The sequence below is a fragment of the Sus scrofa genome, chromosome 6, assembly GCF_054392235.1.
Source record: "Sus scrofa isolate SSC_HxYL_T2T_F1_AM1 chromosome 6, Sscrofa_HxYL_maternal_Yorkshire_Landrace_v2.0, whole genome shotgun sequence".
Taxonomy (NCBI): domain Eukaryota; kingdom Metazoa; phylum Chordata; class Mammalia; order Artiodactyla; family Suidae; genus Sus; species Sus scrofa.
The window spans coordinates 1,233,156-1,257,452 of record NC_139388.1 but is presented as its reverse complement, the minus strand read 5'-3'; the positions used below and the strand labels follow the sequence as shown (position 1 = coordinate 1,257,452).

General features: G+C 59.7%; 1 protein-coding gene across 7 annotated transcripts; it reads left to right on the top strand.

Annotated features, from left to right (window-relative positions):
- Positions 1-30: 30 nt before the first annotated feature.
- Positions 31-24,297, top strand: SPG7 (SPG7 matrix AAA peptidase subunit, paraplegin). 7 transcript variants are annotated; one of them, XR_002345286.2, is made up of 17 exons: positions 31-227; positions 2,690-2,792; positions 4,386-4,475; positions 5,659-5,900; positions 7,600-7,739; positions 8,547-8,649; positions 10,437-10,562; positions 11,030-11,192; positions 11,418-11,591; positions 16,761-16,885; positions 17,335-17,437; positions 18,087-18,197; positions 19,263-19,378; positions 21,290-21,446; positions 22,285-22,622; positions 22,911-22,988; positions 24,002-24,297. XR_002345286.2 is itself a non-coding variant. In XM_021097003.2 (17 exons), the coding sequence occupies exons 1-17, from the start codon at positions 45-47 to the stop codon at positions 24,167-24,169; spliced, it is 2,349 nt and encodes a 782-aa protein (XP_020952662.1). In that variant the 5' UTR covers positions 31-44; the 3' UTR covers positions 24,170-24,297. The 7 variants fall into 7 exon arrangements, 5 of the variants coding, with proteins under 5 accessions (XP_020952662.1, XP_084815288.1, XP_084815286.1 ...); XR_014805211.1 differs by having other exon boundaries at positions 2,599-2,792; XM_021097003.2 differs by having other exon boundaries at positions 22,456-22,622.

Below are 24,297 nucleotides of genomic sequence, written 5' to 3'. Positions count from 1 at the left end.
GCCCCGGGAGGCCCGGACCGCGTAGGTACCGCTTCCGGGTCAACATGGCGGCGCCGTGGCTGCTGCTACGCGCTCTCCGCCCGGGGCCAGGGCCCGGGCGGGGGCGACTGCGGGGCTGCTGCTCAGGCAGGAGCCCGGGCTGCTCCGCCGGGGTCGGGTGGAGGTGGCTGTACGTGGTCCACAGGCCTCCAGTGGGTTGTGTCGGGCCTGGAAGCCGAGTCCTGCAGGTGAGGTGCGGCCCCTGGCGTGGTGCTGCGGGCGGTGCCGCTCCAGCTGGCTGCCCCCGGGGGAGGGGCGTGGGCGAGGCCGCACGGCCCCGCCTTGGCGTTTTTCTAGCCCTGGTTTTGTGTGTTGCTATCTTCTGCTGCTTTTCATAGCGCTTTGGAATTGAGTCGAGTAAGACTTCCATCACTTTTTAGCAGAGCACAGTTTTGCACTTGGCTCGCATAGATCAGATGTCACCAGGTTGAATTCCAGCGCCTTCCAGATGCTCTTAAGTGGGCTTTCTGAAAGTTTTGTTTGTGAGAAAAACACCTGTAACTGTTTTACTTTTGTGCTGTAGCTTGACTTGTGAACACAAACTCATTGACTGTGTAAAGATTGTTCCAGGTCCTGTGAGGTCAACATTTCACCCTGAAACAAAGACCTTAAGTCCTGGTGCTTTTTAGCCCTCTTTTAGGTTATGTTGTTCCATTTTACCATAGTTTTAGGACCAATTTCATATTTTAATTCTATTCTAGATACCTGGCCACCCTGCCAAGGCAACTATAGATATATTGCACTTTTTGTTTTTGTTTTTTTATTTTTTTGCCTTTTCTAGGACCGCTCCTGCAGCATATGGAGGTTCCCAGGCTAGGGGTTGAATCGGAGCTATAGCCACTGGTCTACGCCACAGCCACAGCAACGCGGGATCCAAGCCACGTCTGCAACCTACACCACAGCTCATGGCAACGCCGAATCGTTAACCCACTGAGCGAGGCCAGGGATCGAACCCACCACCTCATGGTTCCTAGTCGGATTCGTTAACCACTGAGCCACAATGGGAACTCCGGTTTTTTAATTCTGTTGAGGAAAATCATATCATCTGTTGTCAGACTCTGATCATTCTATGAAGATAAAGGCCGAAGTAGGCAGTTCTCATGTACTTGTGACATAGAGCAGATTACCTCACTAAGGGCTGTAAGAGTAATCAAAGTATGTGAGGTTTAAGCAAATGGTATTTAGGGCTGACTGTGTTCTTTGTCTTGGGGAGTTTTTTTTTTTTTTGGCTCTACCCACAGCATTTGCAAATTGTCAGGCCTTGAATGGGACCGGCGCTGCTGCAGTAACTGGAACCACTGCACTTATAACACTGGATTCTTAACCTGCTGAGTCACTAGGGAATTCTAGGGCTGATTTTGAAGAGTGACCCCCCCCCTTTGTTACTATTTACCACACTAATGTTATTCATTTACTTGGCCGAGTTTCCCTTATATGCCTTCTTGTCATCACTGAACCAAGAAGAGACTTTTTTTTTTTTTTTTTGCTTTTTAGGGCCACACTCATGGTATATGGAGGTTCCCAGGCAAAGGGTCAAACTGGAGCTGCTGCCGGCCTACACCATAGCCACAGCGACGAAGAATCCGAGCCATGTCTGCGACCTGTACACCACAGCTCACGGCAACACCAGATCCTTAACCCGCTGAGTGAGCCAAGGGATGAACCTGTATCCTCATGGATCTTAGGTTTGTTAACCACTGAGCCACGAAGGGAACGCCCAAGAGGAAAACTTTTAATTAAAATCAACAATAATAGTGAAAAGTAGGAATTTTCAACCTGTTGCTAGAAGGAAATCACACGTAACATCTTCTTTCTTAAGGAGCAGCCCTTGCCAAAGAGCGCTCAGAAAGGTGTTACTTTTCTCTGTAATAGCAGCAAACTGGGGGTGAGCTAAGGAAAACAATTTAAAAAGAATAAAAATAGATGCAGAAATTGCTAACACATGGAGTTCCTGTCCTGGCTTAGTAACCAGCCCGACTAGTATCCATGAGGACTTGGGTTCGATCCCTGGCCTTGCTCAGTGCGTTAAGGATCAAGCGTTGCCGTGAGCTGCAGCGTATGTGGCAGACACGGCTCAGATCCCTTGTTGCTGTGGCTGTGGTGTAGACCGGCAGCTGCAGCTCCAGTTTGATCCCTAGCCTGGGAACCTCCACATGCTGCAGGTGCGGCCCTAAAAAAGAAAAAAGAAAGAAAGGGGGAGGAGGAAGGGAGGAAGGAGAAAAAAAGAAAAGAAATTGGCAATGCAGAGATAGAAAAAACTAAACTGACCATCACGGCAAAAGCATTCAGGTGGGAAAGCGGCACCTGGGTCCTGGAAATGTGCTCCAAGGAGTGTTTGTCTGGAGCGGAGAGTCCAGGCCTTCGCTGCTGTTTCCTGCGGAAGAGCTGGGCGCCGTGTTCAGCACCTTGCTTTAAGCATTTCTTTGACATACTCACTCTTGACATTTTTATTTATTTTTTGGTGATGTTGTGTTAAAACTTTGAAGCAACGCTCAGAGTATTACTTCGTATTTCAGGCCGTGGTGTAAATGTTACAAATATATAACTCCCCGCTTTTAGGAAAGACTTGGCACCCCGGAGTTCGTCCGAGTGGCCTGGGCGCGCTGCGGTACTGCTGGATTGATTCTCAGCATCGTTCTTTTTTCTTCAGAGTTTCCAGTTGCGACTCCTAACCCCCACCTTTGGCGGGATCAGCATGTTGTTGGTGAAACAGCATCTAGTCCAGAATCCAGTAGGACTCTGGAAACTTTTAGGTGTGTACATTTTTTTTTTTTTTTCCCCTTTTCTGCTGCGCCTGTAGCATATGGAAGGTCTCAGGCCTGGGATCAAACCCGAGCCAATTCAGTGACAGCACTGGATCCTCAACCCGCTCCCCACAAGAGAAGAGCTCCCTGTCTCTCTTGACGTTAGGTGACCTTAAGTGTTGACACCTGGACTTTTACTCTCCCCTTGAATCAGGTGGAACAAGGAACAAGGACACCTTCCATTGCTGTGTAAGGAGGCAGCCCAGTGCCCATACCTGGGCATGTGAGCCTCCGTGTGCCCCCAGTGGCACCCGCTCTGGCGGCGTCCTGGCAGTTTTATTTGCGGTTCTGTTCACGTCCGTGAAGAAAGGTGCTGCTCAGTCACATTGTGAGATGGTCTCCCCCGTTTTAAGCCCTGATCTGATCTGTGTAGACCTTGGACGAGGCACGGACTAGACAAGCGTCTCATGGGCCCGTTTGGGTGAGCTCCTTGATGGCTCGCTGTCCATGCTGCCTACGCCGGAGCCACAGGTGGTATTCGTGTGTTGAAACTTTTTTTTTTGTCTTTTTGCCTTTTCTAGGGCCACTCCCGCAGCACATGGAGGTTCCCAGGCTAGGCGTCTAATTGGAGCTATAGCCACCGGCCTACACCACAGCCACAGCAGCGCAGGATCCGAGCTGCGTCTGTGACCTACACCACTGCTCACGGCAATGCCAGATCCTTAACCCACTGAGCGAGGCCAGGGATCGAACCCACCACCTCATGGTTCCTAGTAGGATTCGTTAACCACTGCGCCACGACGGGAACTCCTCGTGTGTTGAAACTTAAAGCTCCTGTGTGTGTTGAGAGGATCGTTCTCCAGCACACTCATGACACTTGCTCAAATTTACGTTCGAAAGCTTTGTTTCCTCCCTTTGACCAAGGTCAGATACAAAGATACCTAAGTCGAAGTACTTTATTTTTTATCATTAGTAAGTGTAACATTAAGAAGGATTATCTCAAGCTTCTGGAGTTCCCATCATGGCGCAGTGGAAACGAATCCGACTAGGAACCATGAGGTTGCGCGTTCGATCCTTGGCCTCGCTCAGTGGGTTAAAGATCCTGCATTGCTATGAGCTGTGGTGTAGGTCGCAGACACGGCTCGGATCTTGAGTTGCTGTGGCCCTGGCGTAGGCTGGCAGTTATAGCTCTGATTAGACCCCTAGCCTGGGAACCTCCCATGTGCCATGGGTGCGGCCCTGAAAAGGCAAGAGACAAAAAAAAAAAAAAAAAAAAAATAGAACGATCATTTCAAACTTCTGAATTTCCTGCATGTAGGTTTCAGATGCTTCCGTTGAGTTCCCACTTGGCTCAAGGGGATTGGTGGTGCCTCTGGAGCACTGGGACACAGGTTCAATCCCTGGCCCGGCATAGTGGGTTTAAGATCCAGTGTTGCTTAGGTCACAACTGCAGCTCAGATCTGATCCCTAGCCCCAGAGCTCCACATGCCACGGGGCAGCCAAAAAAGAAGAGAAAAGAAGGTTCTGTTCGGTTTTGGTCATTTGAGACTATAGTCTCCTCTGTGCTCTCTGACCGTGACACGGTTTCTCTTCTCCGTGTAGGAGGCGCGGACTATTTTAAGACCCCGAGGAGGCAGCAGAAGGCTCCCGGTGGTGATAAACCGCAGGGGAGGCCCTCGGAAGACGATGAAGGTACAGCCCCCGGTGTTCTTATAGGACCGCTGCCTTGCTCGTCGGCACGCGAGTGCGCTAGTCTGGGGACCGGGGAGCCCAACCTGGAACGGCGCCCTGACCACACCTGCCCCCACCTCCAGTGCCACTCCGGGGTCCTCCCTGCCCTCCATCAGGGGCACCTTCATCGGCACGCCTGTCCCTTGTCCCAGTGAGCGTCTCTGAAAGCAGGTGGGGCTTCTGTCCCCAGACCTGCCCTGAGTGAGTGGAGGGCTCTGCAGGGAGGAAGGCTCAGGGCTCAGGGCTGAACCTCCTCCTGGGTGCAGACCTGTTGAGCGTTGCCGCTGCGTCCTCGCTTGGGGCGCTGACTGGCCCAGGGCATGTCCCCGAGGGAGGAGCGGCCAAATCAGTCTGAAGAGAGACTTCTGTGTGCCCTGGCCCAGCCCTGGTGCCCTTCACCTGCCAGGCTTAAGTCGCATGTCTATTCTGGAATTAGCACTATTTGGGAATTACTATTTTTTATTTTATCTTATTTTACTTTATCTTTTTAGGGCTGTACCTGCAGCATATGGAAGTTCCCAGACTCGGGGTCACATTGGAGCTGCAGCTGCTAGCCTACACCACAACCACAGTAACGCCGGATCCGAGCTGCATCTGGGACCTACACCACAGCTCAAGGAAACACTGGATCCTTAACCCACTGAGCGAGGCCAGGGGTGGAACCCACATCCTCTTGGATGCTAGCTGGGGTGGTTTCCGCTGCACCACAGCTGGAACTTCTCCACGGTCCACTCTCTGGGGATACTGTTTTCTGTGATGAGTCACAGACACCTCACTGGAATGTTGCGGGGTGGCAGATGGGGGAGGAGAGTCCCACGACCTGTGGGTGTGCAGGGATTACTCGATTACTTGCCCCCCCCCCCCCCCCAGCGGTCACAGCCTGGGGCAAATGTGCTATCTGTGTATCTGTGCTGGGTGTGGTCCTGGGAGGAGTTCGTGTTGTCTAAGCCGGTGGAACCTCCCAGGGGAGTGTTGGTGACCTAGAATGGCCTGTCATTCCTTACAGGGTTGGAAAATAGCCAAAGAGCAGGGTCTTTCACTGCAGGGGGCGGAGCCCTCCTGGGGCGGCGGGGGCGGGGCCTCGCGCGGGGGCGGGGCTCGCTCGTCCCAGCCCCGCGCGCGTGCGCGCTGGTCCTCCCTGCAGAGGAGCGGCGGCGCCGGGAGCGGGAGGACCAGATGTACCGGGAGCGGCTGCGTACGCTCTTCGTCATCGCCGTGGTCATGAGCCTTCTCAACGCGCTTGGCTCCAGCGGCGGCAACATCTCCTGGAACGACTTTGTGCACGAGATGCTGGCCAAGGGCGAGGTGCAGCGGGTGCAGGTGGTGCCGGAGAGCGACGTGGTGGAGGTGTACCTGCACCCCGGAGCCGTGGTGTTCGGCCGGCCTGTGAGTACCTCAGCCCCCCCAAGACGTGGGGGTCGTGACCTAGAGGTCCTTGGCGGTTTGGAGGAGCGCCAGAGTCAGACTGTCCAGGTGGGATCGGATCTGTGCAGAGCGGAGGGAGAGGGGCCAGCCCGACCCCCACCTGGCCTGTGGGGTGAGCTGAGGACCTGGGCTGTCCAGGTGGAAACCTCTGGGGCTGAGCAGGGTCACTGCAGAAGCTGGTGGTTCCGGCCCAGGGCATCAGAGAAGGCTTGGGGAGGTGAATTGGCTTCGGAAATCATGTTTTCCCTTTGGATCTTGGCATGCAGAGGGTCATTTGTCCATTTTTCCTGTCTATCCCATCTTTTTTTTTTTTTTTTTTTAATCTTTTTAGGGCCACACTTGTGGCATATGGAGGTTCCCAGGCTAGGGGTCAAATCGGAGCCATAGCCGCCATCCTACACAAGAGCCCCAGCAACGCAGGATCCGAGCCGTGTCTGCAACATTGGATCCTTAACCCACTGATCAAGGCCAGGGGTTGAACCCACGACCTCGTGGATCCTAGTCTGAATCGTTAACCTTTGAGCCACCAAGGGAAGTCCTATCCCTTTTTTTTTTTTTTTTTTGGCCACATCTGTGGCATGTGGAAGCTCCCGGGTCGGGTATCGAACTGGAGCCACAGCTGCAGCAGGATCCTTAGTCCCCATGCCTTACAGGGCCTTCCTTTCCCATCTACCCCAGTTGGTGAGCCCCTTGGCGTGGCCGTACCAGGTGTTTGAGTCGAAGTCCAGACTGAGTGTCGGGGTCCATTAGGTTAGCCCAGTGCCTAAGGCCACGGCGTATTCCAGTGCAGACGCTGGTCAGTATGTCCTGCCTGCAGGTCCCCTTGTTTGCCTTTCCGTCCGGCCCTTTCACCCCACAGCGCGGAGCCCAACTGGCCACTCACGGTGCCGGGCATTCCACAAAACTGGAAGGAGGCTGGGGGCGGGGCGTGCTTGCTCGGTTTTGTTTTGTTTTGTTTTTCTTCTCGCTTTTTAGGGCGGTACCCACAGCATGTGAAAGTTCCCAGGCTAGGGGTCGAATCGGGGCCTCAGCTGCCCGCCTGCACCACAGCCACAGCAGCGCAGGATCCTTAGCCCACTGAGCCAAGCCAGGGATCGAATCTGTGTCCTCATGGATACTAGTTGGGTTCATTTCTGCGGAGCCACAACGGGAACTCCTCTTGCTCGGTTTAGATTCCAAGGGTACGTTCAGAATCTGAGCTTGGAGCCGTTCCGGTCTGGAAAGTACATGGGCCCAGGCTGTTGGAAAGGCTGCCGAGGCCGGGTGGCTGTGACCCGGTCTGTGCCGGCGGAGATGGGAGGCTTCCCGCGCCCTCAGCCCGGCGCCTCCTCTCCCAGAGCGGAGGTGCCCACATGGCCGAATGTCCCGTTCAGTGACACGGCCGGGTGACGAGCCAGCCGTAGGTTGACTGGGCTGGCAGCCGGCCCTGCTCCGTGCTCACCACCGAGGGCGCCCGCCGCGACCTCTGGCGCCTGTGCGGCCCTGCCCTTGCTCACAGCCTCTTGGGAGGGACGCTCTGCCGTCGCTGTCTGTGGGAAGCGGGGGTGGTTTCTGACCGGCAGCGGGGAGCCCGGGGGTCCGGCGCGCCCGTGGGCTGTCGTCTGGGGTCGTGGGCTGTCCCGCCGGCCCCTCTAGCGGCTCCTCTGCTCTCTGTCCCCAGCGGCTGGCCCTGATGTACCGGATGCAGGTGGCGAATATCGACAGGTTCGAGGAGAAGCTTCGGGCGGCCGAGGACGAGCTCAACATCGGCGGCCAGGACCGGATCCCCGTGTCCTACAGGCGGACAGGCTTCTTTGGCAAGTAAGTGCGCGTTTCTGTGCTCCTGAGCTGCCCGGGCCTGACTCTCGACGGGGGAAGCCACCACAGACAGATCCCGGCCCGCTCGGCCCGCTGTCCCGCAGTGCCCGCGGGCAAGCGCAGGCGCGGGCGAGGTGTGCAGAGCCCGGGCAGTGTCTGGCTGCCTCTTCCCCTGTCTGCGGCGTTTGCAGCCCAGCGTGGGTGCTGGCTCCCAGCACGGAGAGGGAACGGGCGAGGGGGAAGCAGGGAGTCCAGCAGAACAGCTCGGCCCCGCGTTGCCGAGAGGAAGGGAGGTCTGTGCAGGGCCTGTGGGCCCGGGGTCTGCCGACCCCTTATCGGAGCCGGCGCATCGGCAGCTCACGGGCTGGTGTGATTGGATGCTGGGACTGTGGCATGAGGAGATGAGGGTGCAGGGCTGGTGGCTTCTCTGTCCCCTGCCCAAGGCGGGGCCTGGGGTGGTTGTGGGGCGGGGTGGCTGATGCCCTCGGACTGGCCCGTGTCACTGCTGTGCTTCCTGTGCCCTCCTGACCACACGTGGTGACGTGGGAGCGCTGCTCGTGGCAGGCATCCCTCTCCTAAGGCCCTAGTCAGGGGACACGTTCTGGCTTCGGGCCCTGGACAGACGCCGCTGCCCGGCTTGCCCGGCCCCAGACCTGACGCTCTGGGCACTTTCTGAAGGGCGGATGGGCTCAGCCGCTGGTTCCGCAGGGGCCTCAGCGAGGGCACTTCTCACCATTGAGGCGGGCTGGCCGGCCAGGGGCCGTGGCTGAGCCTCTGCCCGCCTCTCTCTCGCCCCTGCCCCTCTGTTAGTGCCCTCTACGCCTTGGGGATGACCGCCGTGGGCCTGGCCATCCTGTGGTATGTCTTCCGTCTGGCCGGAATGACAGGAAGGGAAGGTGGATTCAGTGCCTTTGTAAGTTTACCAGTTTTGTCTCCTTAAACGCGGGGTCTTGAGATGCACCTGTGTCTGTGCTGCGTCCTTTTCCCGTGAGCTGGGGGCACGTGCAGAGGGAAAGCTGGCCTGTCCCGAAGGCCGGCCCAGGCACACTGGCTTGTGGGGTGGCTGAGCTGGGGGTTTACACCGCAGTTTGTTTTGCAGTTTTCGGTATCAGCTTGGCCTGACTTTTTGGGGGTGTCCCTTACTAGCCAACATATCTTTAAAGGTTATCTTTATTTTATTTACTTCTTTAGTCTTTTGAGGGCCACATCCTCAGCATAAGGAGGTTCCCAGCCTAAGGTCGGAGCCCTAGCCTCTGGCCTACGCCACAGCCACGCCAAGATCTGAGCCGTGTCTGTGACCTACACCACAGCTGTTGGCAACAATGGGTCCTTTGTTTTTTTTTGTTTTTTTTTTGTTTTTTGTTTTTTGTTTTTTTTTTGGTGTGTTCGCTTATTTTATTAACACTACATTTACCATGTTATCACCATGGAATGTAACAATGGGTCCTTTAACCCACTGAGGAAGGCCAGGGATTGAACCTGCGTCCCCATGGGTACTAGTCAGATTCTTTTTTCTTTTTTTTTTTTCATTTTTGGCTGTCCCGTGGCCATATGGAGTTCCCAGGCCAGGATCAGATCCAAGCCGCAGCCTTGCCGCAAGCCACAGCTGGGGCAACCCAGATCGCTAGCCTGCCGTGCAAGGCCCTAGGAGCTGCCAGTTCCGCTGCACCACAGCGGAAGCTCCACTGGTCGGATTCTTCACCTGCTCAGCCACAGTGAGCGCTCCAAAGGCTGCCTTTAAAAGGACACCCTCGACAGGCTCTGCAGGTCTTCTGTCCCCGTGGCATTTGTTATAACGGGTACATCCTCCCTGGCAAAGTGTACCTGGCTGGTTAGCCCATCAGCAGGGGGCCCAGGGAGGACCCTCCTGGGAACCAGGACGGCGGGGACGCAGGGCACACTCCCCGTCTGTGGCTAAGGCCTGGCACTGTCGGTGGCCACACGCACACTCGTGGTGCATGTGCCGTACCTGCCTCGAGCAGGCAGATCGTCCTTGTCTGGTCAGGCTGTTTAATTGTGTTTAATACCGTGAGGAATTCCACACCCTCGCCTCTTTTGGGAGCCTGTCCCAAAGCGGATCCGGGCTAAGCTCGAGTCCTCACTAAGAGCTTATCTGTCCAGCCTGATTGCTCTCCAGAAATTAACCGAGTGCCTTTTTTTTTTCTTTTTGGTTTTTAGGGCCACACCCGCAACATATGGAGGTTCCCAGGCTGGGGTGGAATCAGAGCTGCAGCTGCTGGCCTACACCACAGCCACAGCAACACTGGATCCTTAAACCACTGAGCGAGGCCAGGGATCAAACCTGAGTCCTCCTGGATGCCAGTCAGATTTGTTACTGTTGAGCCATGATGGGAACTCCAAGTAACATTTCTGCCAATCCTCCCCAGAACTGAGCGTCGTTACGTAACTTTTATGATCAGGGAAAGGAACCACGCGGGCGCCTGGGGGAAGCTGCTTGGGAAGGCGAGAGAGCTCGTGCGCAGCGTCCAGCCGCCTAGTTTACGTGGGGAGTTTTTTCTTAAGGCTGATGGCTCGATGCTCGACCGATTTCTAACTCTAGGTGCCCTCGAGTGTGCAGGCCGGGCCCTTGGCTGCTGTCCGCGTGGCTGCAGAGGTGGGCGAGGGCACGGGGAGCAGGCCCCCACGGCTCCCCTGCCCTGCTGGGGTGTACAGGGCTCTGCCTTTTGCTTTTCTGCCCAGAATCAGCTTAAAATGGCTCGTTTCACAATCGTGGACGGCAAGATGGGGAAGGGGGTCAGCTTCAAGGACGTGGCGGGAATGCACGAGGCCAAGCTGGAGGTCAAGGAGTTCGTGGATTATCTGAAGGTGAGGGGCGGCGGACGTGCGCCGCGTGGGCCTCCCGCCCGGTGTCGTCTGTGGCGGACGCCTGGGGCTTGGAGGCCCGTTGACTGTCAGGCAGGGCGCTCTGCTTCTGTGACCCAAGCTTCTGGAGTCATTTCCTGGAGATTCTTGGAGGAGGCACCAGAGGTCAGCGCCCCATTGTCTGCTGCTTTTTTCTTTTTCTTTTGGTCTGTCGTCTTTTTAGGGCCACGCCTGTAGCATATGGAGGGTTCCCAGGCTAGGGGTCCAATTGGAGCTGTAGCCGCCGGCCTTCACCACAGCCACAGCAATGCGGGAGCAGAGCCACGTCTGCGACCTACACCACAGCTCCCGGCAACGTGGGATCCTTAACCCACTGAGCGAGGCCAGGGATCGAACCCTCATCCTCATGGATCCTAGTCGGGTTCTTTAACCCCTGAGCCATGACGAGAGCTCCTCTGCTGTCATCTTAGAGTCCCGAGCGCTTCCTCCAGCTTGGCGCCAAGGTCCCCAAGGGCGCACTGCTGCTCGGCCCCCCAGGCTGCGGGAAGACGCTGCTGGCCAAGGCGGTGGCCACGGAGGCCCAGGTGCCCTTCCTGGCAATGGCCGGCTCGGAGTTCGTGGAGGTCATCGGAGGTGGGCCCGCCTGACCGAGTGTCGGGGGAGGGTTCGGGTTGTTGGGGACGTGGGGGTGGAGCGGGAGACCCGAGACCACGTGAGGGGGACGCTCGCACGACGAGGGCCTGGGAGCTGGTCGCTCCGTGTGGCCCGGCCCGTGTGCAGCAGTGGCGCTTGCTGGGTGGTGGCCGGGAGCAGGGCTGGGGTCCCGGCCCTGCCCGCTCCCTGATCCTTTGTCTTCAGGCCTCGGCGCAGCCCGTGTGCGGAGTCTCTTCAGGGAGGCCCGGGCCCGGGCCCCGTGCATCGTGTACATCGACGAGATCGACGCTGTGGGCAAGAAACGCGCCAGCACCATGTCCGGCTTCTCCAACACGGAGGAGGAGCAGACGCTGAACCAGCTGCTGGTGGAGATGGACGGTGAGCCCCGGGATCGGGGGAGGGAGGCGGGCCTCCGGGCTGCTCTTGCCCGGTGTCGGCCTCCAGCAGCGGTGGAGGTCAGGGGACGGCCGTGGCTTTCACGGTCAGGGCACTGGGGGGGGGGCGGGAGGAAGAGGAGGGAGCGCTGGCGGGGTCAGGACGGCGGTTGGCAGGCTTGTAGGAGCCCTGGCGATGGTGCTGCCCGGAGTCTGTCCCACAAGGGCCGCAGCCGGTGCAGCAGGTGCCCTGAGCTGGGCGCTGTGTCGGCTGCCCTTGAAATGACCTCTGGAGTGGCTTCCACACAATTTCTTTTTTTTTTTTCTTTCATTCTTTTTTTGTTTGTCTTTTTAGGCCCGCACCCGCGGCACAGGGAGGTTCCCAGGCCAGGAGTCCAGTCGGAGCCATAGCTGCTGGCCTGCGCCACAGCCACAGCCACTCCAGACCCGAGTCGCATCTGCGACCTACACCACAGCTCGCGGCAATGCTGGATCCTTGACCCACTGACTGAGGCCAGGGATTGAACCTGCGACCTCATGGATGCTGGTCAGATGCGTGTGCTGAGCCACGATGGGAACTCCCGATTTCTTTCTCTTTTAATGGAAACATGGACTGTTTTTCTTTGGGGCTGCTTGTGTCAGTCCTCTTTGGGGGGGCGTATACAGATACCGTGTGTTTCTGTTGTGGTAAAACATACATAAGATGAATTTCAGCCTTTTGACTATTTTTATAAAGTGTAGAGTTTAGGGCAGTAAATACATCCCCATTGTTCTGTCACTGCCGACCCCGTCCTGCTGTCCCCGTCCTACCATCCACGTCCAGAACTTTCTCATCTTCCCCACCGAAAGTCTGTCCCCAAACACAGCTTTGTGAGTCGGCTGTACTCGGGTGAAATTTGTGTAAAACCACAGCAACCGCTACACACAAACAGAAGAGAAGCTGCGTCCCCATTGAACACCAAGTCCACGTGCCCCTCGGCGGCCCCTGGTTCCCTCCTTCTCCTCTTCCCCCTCGCGTGTGACTCCGGTGCGGCCCAGCAGTGTCCGGCCTGTGGGGACCGGCTCGTTGCCCTGGGTGTCCTGCCTCGAGGGCGTCCGGGCCTAGCCCGTGGCAGGATCCCCGTCCCGTCAAGGCTGAGCATTGTGCCCGTGTGGCTGGGCCGCAGCTGGTTTATCTGTCATCCATCCCTGGAGGCTTCTGGCCGCTGTGATTAGCGCTGCTGTGAACATGGGCACGTCAGAAAGTTTTCAGGTCCCAGCTGTTTAAGACCCAGTTTTAAGGTCTTTTTAAACAGAATTCCAGTTCTATTTTAGGTATTGTACATCGGGAGCCATTTTTTTCTCAAAGTACTTTTGGTTCTAGGAGAATCATGTATTCGCCTATTTATTTTTCTTTCCCGTGTTCTTACCGTCTGGGTTGGTGGCTCTGGCATCCAGCATGTGGACAGTAGGATGGGACTGCATGTGGCTGGGGGTGGACGTCTCCAGCCTCTCGCTTTCAGCGATTTCCGACCTGGGGGAGCACTACACAGCGTCCGTGTGCCTAGGTAGCCTGCAGGGGACGCGGATGAGCCCGGACCCTGCGCCTGTGCCCCCCTGGTCCAGGGTCCAACCCAGCCTCACACGCCGCCTGTCCTGTTGCCTTGGTCTCCTGCAGCCTGGCTGTGACTGGCGCTTCTCCCAGGCCCGTCCCCTGAAAGCGCCCCACCCACCACACACCGTGTGGCTGCGGTGCCCTCAGAGGCAGCTCCACCCCCCACGTCTGGCAGGAGCAGCCCAGCAGCCTTGGGGCCCCGCCTGTGCCTGGCACCGCTGAAGCCGGCCCCTGGCGTGGGGACGCGGGCTTCGAGCCTCTCCACGCCGCGCTGGGCCGGTGGGCCGATGCGCGGGAAGCACTTCCTCGGCGGGAAGCTCTGCAGTTGGACAGCGACGTCTCACAAGCCGAGGAAAGGGCTGCTCCTCGTCCTGAGAGCGGTTGACGTCTGGGGCCCTGGAGACCTTCCAGGGACCCGCTCATCCGCGTGTCCATCAGGACAGCGCAGGACGTGGCTCCCAGGCCACTTGAAAGAGCCGGGGCACGAAGACCGAGCTTCCTCAGGGCCCGATCCCGACGGCTCGGTGTCTTCAGACCTGAGCCGAGGCTCTGGAGTCGCACCAGGGGGCCTGCGGGGCGCCTCCCGGGCCAGGTCCCGGCCCCTCAGCCGCGGCCGCCCCCGGCTCTGCTTTTCCACCAGCGCCCAGAGCGCCTGGTCTGAAGAGTGAACCCCGGAGCCGCCACGTCTGACAAGCACGCTCCTGGCAGGGCCGCGTGGGCTGAACCACGGCTGCTCTCTTTGAACACCGGGTGACCGTCTTGATGCCGAGGGACTGGCGGGAGGGTGTGGCCTCCTCGCATTGGTCGTGCAGACGTCTCATCCAGCGCTGCCCAGGGTGCACGGGGGGCTCTCCACCCTGATTCTCTGAGCCGGGGTTTCTGCACCGGGAAGGGAGGCTGACGGGTGCGGCCTTGCGTGTGGTTGTGACCTTGCGTGTGTGTGACGGCGGAGGCTTGCTGGTGGCTCCGCTGCAGGCGGGCACCCAGGCCACGGGAGCGTCACCCTGTCTCTGCTGCTGTTGCTTCTGCCTCGAAGACAGACGTGCGCCTCGGGGAGCATTTCCCACGTGGCGCCTGCTCTGCCTGCGCCCTGCTGCCCTGGGCAGAGCTTCTGCTGTGCCACCGCTTCGGCCCCCACGACCTGCCCGGGAGCCCGCGGAGCAGCCTGTAACCCAGGGAGTGGGGTCATGGGAGAGCCTGTGGGAGCCTCCCAGTCACTCGGAGCCACAGGCCGCCTGGCCAGGGTCCCAGGTCGGTGGGCGCAGAAGTGGCTCTGTGCTGGGTTCTGCATCCACCCTCTGTTTTGCCAAGTTGGGCGGCGTGAGTGCATCAGAGCCCAGAGGCCTGGCCAGCAAGGACCGCTGCGCGCCCAGGGACGGTGTCTCGTGCTGGCCTCTGGCGGGAAGAGACCAGGGGGTCTCACCTGCTGCACTGAGGGTCAGCGCCTCTGCAGTGAGATGAGGGAGAGGCAAGCCCTTCACCAGGCCTGTGGCCGCGGTAGGTGAGTTTGTGTGTAAGGCGTGCGGTCTGGTCGTCACTTTTGGTCTGGTTGAGCCTGGGATTAGAACACTGTCCTCCCCTGAACTCACCGTCACGGAGCCTCGGCCAGGCACCTCCGGACAGTCTGCCCTCGCACACGCCCCACGGCCCTCATCGCGTAGCCGCGGGCGGGGGCCGAGCTCTGTTCTTGACCAGAACCGTAGCTGCTTGCTTTGCCTTTTCATGTAATTTTAGAATCAGCCTGTCCGTATCTGCCAAGGACTCTTGCTGAGGTTTTGATAGAAACACACCCCTGGCCGCGCTGTGTCAGATGTGGTGGGAACGCCGGGTGAGCTGCCGGCCGTGTGAAGAAATTGGACCCTGATGTGAGCGAGGCAGCTGCAAAAACACGCCTGTGTGCGGCAGAAGCAGCCCTGACCTTGTGGTGGGGACAGTGTGCGGCCTCTTGGAGCAGCCCTGACCCCTGTCCGCAAACACGTGTACCCTGCCGGGCACAACCTGTAATCGCTGAAGACTCGACACCCGCTGTCCTCAGAGCGTGTGTGGTTAAGTCCCATGCTCTTACCGAGAAGCTGGCAGCTGGGACACACGACTGGGTGGCTGGAACAGGCCAACCTGAGAGATGGCAGATCGGAGGATTCGATTGGTGGGGAAATGGTCAGAATGACAGACCTCGAGGGTGGAGGGCAGGTGGCGGCCGTGTAGGGAGGTCTCCGTGGGGGTGGCATTCGTCCCCGGGGGACAGAGGGGACGGGGTATGGGGCTGGCAGTTACTGAATAGGCTGGTTTCTTTGCACCTTGTGGTGTGTCTGCAACCGCGTAAGTTCTGGGACGAGACCCTGTAGTTCACTTGCTTCACCCAGAGGGCGGAGCCCTTCTGCGGGAGGCCCCGGGGCTGTGCCCGCAGCCCCGTGACGCGGGCGCCCCTGCCCAGCCGCTCTCTCCTCCCGTACCCGTTATTCCTGCTGTTCCTCCACGTTAATACAGCGGCAGGATTCTGTCCACAGCTCCCGCCTGTGGAAGGCGGGCTTTGCAGGAGTGCGGGGGGAGCCCGCTTGGCTTCCTAGCAGGGTTGCCCCTCTGGCCCCGGAGCCTGTCTGTCCAGGACTCTCCCTCTGGCCACACATCCTGTCTGTTGACACTTGTTCGCCTCAGTTTCTTCCAGATTAATTTTATAAATCTCTAGTGGGAGAGGTCACAGCATCTCTGTCTTTTAAACTTTGTATTCTGGAACTTTTCAAATACCCATCAAAGCAGAGGCGAGTGGGCGTCGAGCCCCGTGTCCCCTGCAGCGGGCGCATACTCGGCCAGTCCCCCCCGCCCCCGGCCCCCGCGCGTGTCCCGTTGTATGGCAGACCGAGCGTTCTGGATCGTGGGTGCTCTGTGTGCCTTTCTTTAGGTCTGGAGCACTGCTGCGGGCACCGCCGCGTGTGTTCCTACTCGTGCCCAGCACCTGTCAGGCTCACACCTGGCTCTGCACCCCAGTGATGGTTCTGGACTTGCTTTCAAATCCTTGTGAGAGGAAGTTCCTGTTGTGGCTCCGCAGTAACGAACCCGGCGAGCATCCATGAGGATGCAGTTCAGTCCCTGCCTCGCTCAGTGGGTTAAGGATCTGGCGTCGCCGTGAGCTGTGGTGTGGGGCGCAGACGCAGCAGCTGCAGCTCTGATTCAACCCCTAGCCTGGCACCTTCATACACCTCAGGGGCGGCCCTGCAGCAGAAATCCTCACGCGAGAAACCTGGGCGGGAAACGCGGGGCCCTGAGCCAGTGCTGAAGGCAGTGCCCCCGCCCCCGTGGCGACCCGTGTCCCCTCGTCCCCTCGTCCCTCCCCCAGGTCACTGTCTTGACGTGGGGGCGGAGCTGGGTTCTGAGCTGCAGCTCTGCCCCTGGGCTCTGGCCTGGGAGCTAAGGGGTGGCTCGTAGGGGGTTTTGGTGGTCGAGCCTCGAGGCGGGTCCACGTTGCTGCCTTCAGAATGATGGTGCTGGTGCCCCGTCTCTCCAGCCGCGGGTCCTTGGAGGGTGTCCCCAGGGAAGCCGCTCGGTTGAGAGCACCCCCAACACCCCTGTCTGTCCATCTAGGAATGGGCACCACCGACCACGTCATTGTCCTGGCGTCCACCAACCGAGCTGACATTCTGGACGCCGCTCTGCTGCGGCCAGGCCGACTGGACCGGCACGTGTTCATCGACCTCCCTACGCTGCAGGTGGTGCGGCCTGGCTGCCCTCTGGCCCACACGTCCCCGCGGGGCTGGTCTGTCCGGGCCTCGGCTCCCTGCCCGCCTGGTTTTGACCCCCGTGGTTTCCTCTTGATCCTCAAAGGTCTGCGCTGAGCCCGGGCGCAGTCTGTGCAGTCCCAGGGTTGGGGGCACGAGCTGCAGGGCCGCCCTGCCGGGGAGGGGGCGCAAACCCCGGGCACCTCTCGGCCCCGCCAGCCCCGCCGCCTCGGGCCTGTGTGCACCTCCACCTGCAGTGGTCGGGCCTGGGCCAGTGGGAGCCCAGCGGGGCGTGAGGAGGCTCCTGGGTGGGCTGGGAGCGTCCCGGGTGCTGTCCGGTCCCGCGGCGGAGGGCGGGGGTTTGGAGGTGGTCCCGCCCCGCATGGCAGGCCTGACCACGGGGCTCCTGCGTGTCGGCGGGTCCCCTGTCCTGGGTCCAGGAGAGGAGGGAGATCTTCGAGCAGCACCTGAAGAGCCTGAAGCTGACGCAGGCCAGCAGCTTCTACTCCCAGCGTCTGGCTGAGCTGACGCCTGGCTTCAGTGGTAGGGTTCTGGGGGCGTCCTTGTCCTGGGGCGGGGAGTGGGGCGTCCCCGGGGATGTGTGCGCAGCAGGCAGCAGGGCTCCTCTCCCCAAAGCTGGTCCCCCCGGGTGCTCCTTCCCGCTGCTCCCTGCCAGGTGCCGCCCTGAGTCGGTGCCAGGCCTGTCACTGCCTTCCACGGGTTTTTGACCAGCGGAGACTGTTCTGTGTGGGACGCTTTTCTGTGCAGGGCAATGTGGATAAAAATCCCTCTTTTTTTTTTTTTTTTTTTCCATTTCTGGCCGCCCCGCGGCATGAGGCACTCCCGGGCCCAGGGTCAGACCCGAGCTGCAGCTGTGGCCACGCAGATCCTAGCACTCTGTGCTGGGTGGGGGTCGAGGCCACGTCCAAGCACTCCCCTGACAGCGCCGATCCTGACGCACCCCAGCAGGAGCCCCCTTGCAGCTTTTTTAATATCCTCAACTAGGATCTGTGGCGCTTAGCCTTTCTCGTCCTTCACTGTGGACCTGCAATGGGGGAACAGGAGGGTCCGGCCGCCCCCATCACAGCTGTGCAGCAGCACCTGGGGCTTAGGGTCCTGCCCTGGCCCCTCCTCCCGCCCTCTGACCCCTCTTCATCTGCTTGACCCCCGACCCCCCCCGCTGTGCCGACAGGTGCCGACATCGCCAACATCTGTAACGAGGCCGCGCTGCACGCCGCGCGGGAGGGGCACCCGGCTGTGCACACGTCCAACCTGGAGTACGCCGTGGAGCGCGTGGTGGCCGGTAAGGGACGCGGTGCGGGCGGGGCCCTGGACGCCGGGACCTCAGACCGTGGGTTGTCGCCTGAGGAGAGAGGTGTCGGGGTGCCTGTTTGCGTGGTGGCCCCGCAGTGGGGCTTGCTTTGCCTTGGTTGACAACACTGGACGTCAGCCGAGAGCAGACTGGCTGTCCAGCAGAGGTGGACGGGGCATTTGTGGCCTCAGGTGCTTGTTCTCAGCCCGTCCACCCTGGTGGGCGCCTGAGCGGGCTGCAGGCGGGACAGGCCACCATCCACGCGGTCGGGCAGAACGAGGAGGCCTCAGCTTGGAAGGGGAGTGGGTCTGGGCAGGGAAACAGAGGAACAGACCCTCAGCCCTGGCGTGAGCCGAGGGGGCAGCCTGGGGAAGCTGCGAGCGCCCGGACGGGAGGCCCCGCGTCCTGTGTCAGCCCCTTGCTGCGCATGGAGGACGAGGAGGTAGCAGAGAGCTGTGCCCAGGGCCCCCGCTGCATGCCGGCGCTTCTGTTCCTGTGACGGCCGGGCAGGAAACACGAGCCTGCTGCAGCGTGCGAGCTGTGGTCACCGATCCCAGGGGTGCCGCTTACACGGTGCCCTGAACCTGGCGCTCGTCCGGGTGGTAAAGAGGCACACATAGGGATGGTGGGAAACTGGCGACAGTGGATGAAACCCCTGCAGTGACTTGAGCAGGGAGTGTCCCAGAGGTCACGAGGTTGGGCCACTGCCGGGGTGAGAGCGAACTGAGGAGCCGGGGCGGCAGCTTCCCGGCTTGGTCTGAGCGCCAGCAGGGGCCGCGCCTGCGCCATCAGCCCGCAGCCTCACCCAGGGGCTTCTCGGAGCAGCTGGGCTGATTGTGGCGCCGACGGACGTGGCGAGGAGCGAGGCCCCTGCAGCCTGGCCCCGGCTCCATGAGTTTCCCTTCGAGTCCCAGGGTAGCGGGGGTGGACGTGGGGTTGGCCAGGGCTCGGCATGCAGGGGGAGCCTCGGTGACCTGACTTCGGCGACACAGGAGTGCCTGGCCGCTGCCCTGCGCCGCGTGCGGGCCTGAGTCCCCGCTCCCGGGCCCCTTCCAGGTCCTGCCAAGAAGAGCCAGGTCCTCTCCAGGGAGGAGCAGAAGGTGGTCGCCTTCCACGAGTCGGGCCACGCGCTGGTCGGCTGGCTGCTGGAGCACACGGAGGCCGTGATGAAGGTGGGTGCGGCCCCGGGGCTGGGCAGAGCTCGGTGGGGAAGCTGCGCCTCTGTGCCAGTTGAAGAGAAAGTGCCGGCCTGGGCACAGGCTGGGGTGTGGCCGCAGATTCCTCTCCTGGGCCGCAGGGCAGGAAGCCTCAGTCGAAACTGGGGATGACCGTGGGCCACCTGGCATCTCCCTGTCTGCCCGGCTGCTGGTGGAATTGAGAATTGTCAGGTTTGGAATTCCCGCTGTCGTGCAGCAGGATGGGCAGCCTCTCTGGAGGCTGGGACCGAGGCTTGTTTTTGCGTTTTAGGGCCGCGCCTGAGGCATATGGAAGGTCCCAAGCTAGGGGTCCGATTGGAGCTACAGCCGCCGGCCTACACCGCAGCCACAGCAACATGGAATCTGAGTTGCGTCTGTGACCTACACCACAGCTCACAGCAACGCCGGATGCCCAACCCATTGAACGAGGCCAGAGATCGAATCCACATCCTTATGGGTCCTAGTCAGATGCATTAACCGCTGAGCCATGAAGGCAATTCCTGGGACTTAGGTTTGATCCCCGGCCCCACAGTGGGTTAAGGATCTGGCTTTCCCACGGACTCCATAGGCTGCAGGGCAGCCAAAAAAGGAAAGGAAAATGGCTGAGTTTATTATCCGCTCTGAGATGTGTCGATTTGATGACATGGCTCCTAAGCTTAGAGTTGAGGTTCGTACACACTGATAAACACTATTCTTGGGAGTTCCCACATGGCTCAGCAGGTCACAAAGCTGACTAATGAGGATTCGGGTTCCATCCCTGCCCTCGATCCATGGTCTCGCTTGGTGGGTTAAGGATCCAAGGATCTGGCGTTGTCACGAGCTGCGGTGTAGGTCACAGCCATGTCTCGGGTCTGGTGTGGCTGTGGCTGTGGCTTAGGCCAGCAGCGCAGCTCTGATTCAACCCCTAGCCTGGGAAGTACCTTATGTGGGGGTGCGGCCCTAGAAAGACAGTAAAATAATATAAAAACACTACTGCAGACATTTGTGAGCTCAATGAGGACATGTTTGCCAGGAGGTGGCATCAGGGTTGCCTCTACAGGTGTGCGTCCTTGTGCCCAGGAGGCCCCTGAGCGACCACTGAGGACGGTGCGGGCACTTGGGCTGTGGTGCCGTATCTCTTGGGTTGTAACTGTGCGGCTGAGCCGGGGCTGAGCTGGGGTCTGGTCCAGCTCGCTGGGAGGAGCTGCCTTGCAGTTTGTTCCCGAACCTCCATCCCGGGAGCACATGGCAGCTGCAGCCCCAGCGCTTGTGTTCCGTGTCTGTCGGTGTCTTCAGGTGTCGGTCACGGCAAAAGAGCCTGCTGGTCGGGTTGCCGCGGATGATGTCCTGCTGATCACGTGGTTCCTTTTGCGTCCTGTCGGGCTGGGTGTCGTGTGTGTGTGCAGAACTCGGCCCCGGGAGGCGGGAGGACAGTCGCCTCTTGAAAGAGTCAGTCACCAGGATAAATATCTTAATGCCGCAGCTCCAAAAAGCTTAGGGTGGGAAACCCGAGGCGAAGTACGTTTCCTGACGTCAAAGGGCCTGTGCTCAGGGTTTCCGATTTATTTGATGCCTGAAGGTCAGATGAGGGAGTCGCACTGAGAAGCCCCCGCCTGCAGCGCGGCCAGCTGAGGGGCCCGAGTCACCCTCAGAGCCGCACCTGCTACAGGAGCCCGGCCCAGGGCGCACGTGGGATATGTGGGGGGCGCCCTTGGGCATGTGGTCTGGGCCTCGGCACCGCTCTGCCCTCCAGGCGCCAGGGCGGCCGCTTCCCAGTGCTGCAGCTACACTGGCCTTCGTTATGAAAGTGAGGACAGGTTTGCGGCCCTGCAGGGCCGCCCTGGGATGAGAGACTCTGCACCCCCACCTTCATCTCTGAGGCCTCCCTCCTGCCCACGGACCCTGCAGGTGTCCATCACGCCGCGGACAAACGCAGCCCTGGGCTTCGCGCAGATGCTCCCGAGAGACCAGCACCTGTTCACCAGGGAGCAGCTGTTTGAGCGGATGTGTATGGCCCTGGGCGGCCGGGCAGCCGAGTCCATCTCCTTCAACAGAGTGACTTCGGGTGAGGAGCGGGCTGCCCATCTGAGTCTGACGGAGGGGTTTCAATAGTGGCGTGCGCTTGGCACTCCAGCTGCTCAGTAAGCGTTCGGAGTTGCCTTTGTGGCTCAGCAGTTTAACAAACCCAGCCGGGATCCATGAGGATGCGGGTTCGATCCCTGGCCTCGCTCCTTGGGTTACAGATCCAGGAATGCTGTGAGCTGGGGTGTAGATCACAGATGTGGCTCAGATCCCGAGTTGCTGTGGCTGTGGTGCAGGCCGGCAGCTGTAGCTCCCATTCGACCCCTAGCCCGGGAACCTCCACATGCTGCGGGTGCAGCCCTAGAAGACCAAAAAAAAAAAAAAAGCAGCTACCATTAAAGGAGGCTTGAACCAAGCAAGACTTTGGTTTTTTGTGTTTTTTTTAATATAAAGTTTCTTTTGGCTGTGTCGGTGGCATGCAGAAGCTCCTGGAGCAGGGATCAACCCTCGCCACAGCAGCAACCATGCCTGCTGCAGTGACAATGCCAGATGCCCAGCCTGCTGAGCCACCAGGGAACCCCAAGGCCAGATTCTTTAAATCAGTGAGTTGTTACAAAGGCACTTGCTGCTCACAGGCTGTTAACGCCCTCACATGATTGCTTGTCGGATGAGCAGAGGCTCTGCGAAGCCCTGCAGTTGAGGCATCTTCCCGGCTCTCAAGCTGGCATCGCACTGGACCCTCAGCGGGTGAGGGTTCTTGGAGATGTGGGGTCTGTGTTGTCAATTGTGCCACTTAACTGCCACTGCACTGAACCCAGACAGGCACCTGTAAGTTGTTTCTGAAACGGAAGAGGGCTTTTTTTTTTTGCCTTCACCTGCAGTGTTGGGGATGTTCCCGGGCCAGGGATCGAACCTGTGCCACAGTGGTGACCGTGCTGGATCCCTAACCCGCTGAGTCCCTAGGGCACTCCAGGAGCATCTGTTAAAGTGTCAGGCCCAGGTACAGGAAGTGAGGTCCCGGGAAAGAACCGGCTCCTGCTGATCCCCTGCAGGGGCCCAGGACGACCTGCGCAAGGTCACCCGCATCGCCTACTCCATGGTGAAGCAGTTCGGGATGGCGCCCAGCGTCGGGCCCGTCTCCTTCCCCGAGGCGCAGGAGGGCCTCTCGGGCGTCGGGCGGCGTCCCTTCAGCCAGGGCCTCCAGCAGATGATGGACCACGTGAGTGTCTGCTGGGCCTCGCCCCCTGCCCCGCTGCGTCCTGCTCGAGCCCCTCCTGGCTCCCGACAGACGGCTGGTGACGCGCAAGTGGGAGGGCGGGCCTGCAGGGCGCACGCGCTGCCTACAGGTGTGCCCGGAGGGCCCAGGAGCTGGCAGGGCATCTGGGGTGGTGGCAGCTGCACGACCCTGTCCTGAACCCTTCCGGGCACGTGCTTTCGGCTGGGCTGCGCCCCTGTGGGTGGTGCCAGCCATCCTTGCCCATCACTGACTCTCACCTTCTGTTCCCAGGAGGCACGGCTGCTGGTGGCCACGGCCTACAGACACACGGAGAAGGTGCTGCGGGACAACCTGGACAAGCTGCAGGCGGTGAGGCTGCCCCGCGCGAGCCCGGGCCGGGTCCCACCTGTCACTTCTCCGATGCAGAGACCTGTGGGAACCACATGACAGGGCTTCCCCTCAGGTCAACTGGAATCTAACGCCTTCCTGCTGTGTTTTGCTCTTAATTACGAATTTGTCGAGCCAGTTCCTTCAAAGTAGATGGAGGGTGACCATCAGCTAAAGTTCATCCAGGGTCTGCTTGATAGCGTGTCATCCTCTTCCAAGTCTTACACTTCTGGGGTTTGTAGGATTCGCTTTCCAGTTTGGGAGCATTTTATTTTATTTATCTGTTTTTAAATTTTTTTTTGTCTTTTTGCCTTTCTCTAGGGCCGCTCCCGCGGCATGTGGAGGTTCCCAGGCTAGGGGTCTAATCAGAGCTGTTGCCGCCGGCCTAGACCAGAGCCACAGCAACACGGGATCCGAGCCACATCTGCAACCTACACCACAGCTCACAGCAATGCCGGATCCTTAACCCACTGAGTGAGGCCAGGGATCAAACCTGCAACCTCATGGTCCCTGGTCGGATTCGCTAACCACTGCACCACGATGGGAACTCCTAGGAGCGTTTTAGAGTTGCAGGAACGTTGCCAGCATGGCACAGGAAACTCGCACTTCTTGCCCAGTTTTCTGTCCTTAATACCTTCCATTCGTAGGGTGCCTTTTCACAGCCCCATGTAGTCTTGCTGTCACAGTCACGGAAAACTCTCAAGGTCCAGATGCATCAGAGCAGCCGGTGTGGGGCCACAGAAGCCCCACAGGGCAACACTCACACTTGTTCTGTAAAAGGAGCCAGGCTGCCTGAGATGAACGGATTTGGAAGGAAGTGGAACACTTCCTGGGCCAGCAGCTGGGACCTGGCCCTCAGGGTTGAGACAGGCAGCCGTCCTTTGCTTGGGCGACTGACCTGGGAAGTGGCGGGTCCCAGGGCTGCGCGCCTCCCTCCTCCTCCGGGCCCTGCTGTGCCCTGCTGGCCGCTCACACGGCCCCTTTGTCCTTCCCAGCTGGCAGGCGCCCTGCTGGAGAGGGAAGTCATCAGCTACGAGGACATTGAGGCCCTCATCGGCCCCCCGCCCCACGGGCCCAAGAAGAAGATCGCGCCCCAGAGGTGGGGTGACGCCGACAGGGAGAGGCAGGACACCCTTCGCGGGGAGCAGCCCTGGCCCCAGTAGCTGGACTGCCCCCTGCTGGCCCCGGTCCTCACCCGGGTCCCCTCAGCCGTGCTGGTCTCTGATGTCTATTTATTGAAACTCCCCCCAACCCCCCTGCCCCCCACGAAGAGTAAATGTCTCTGCAGGGA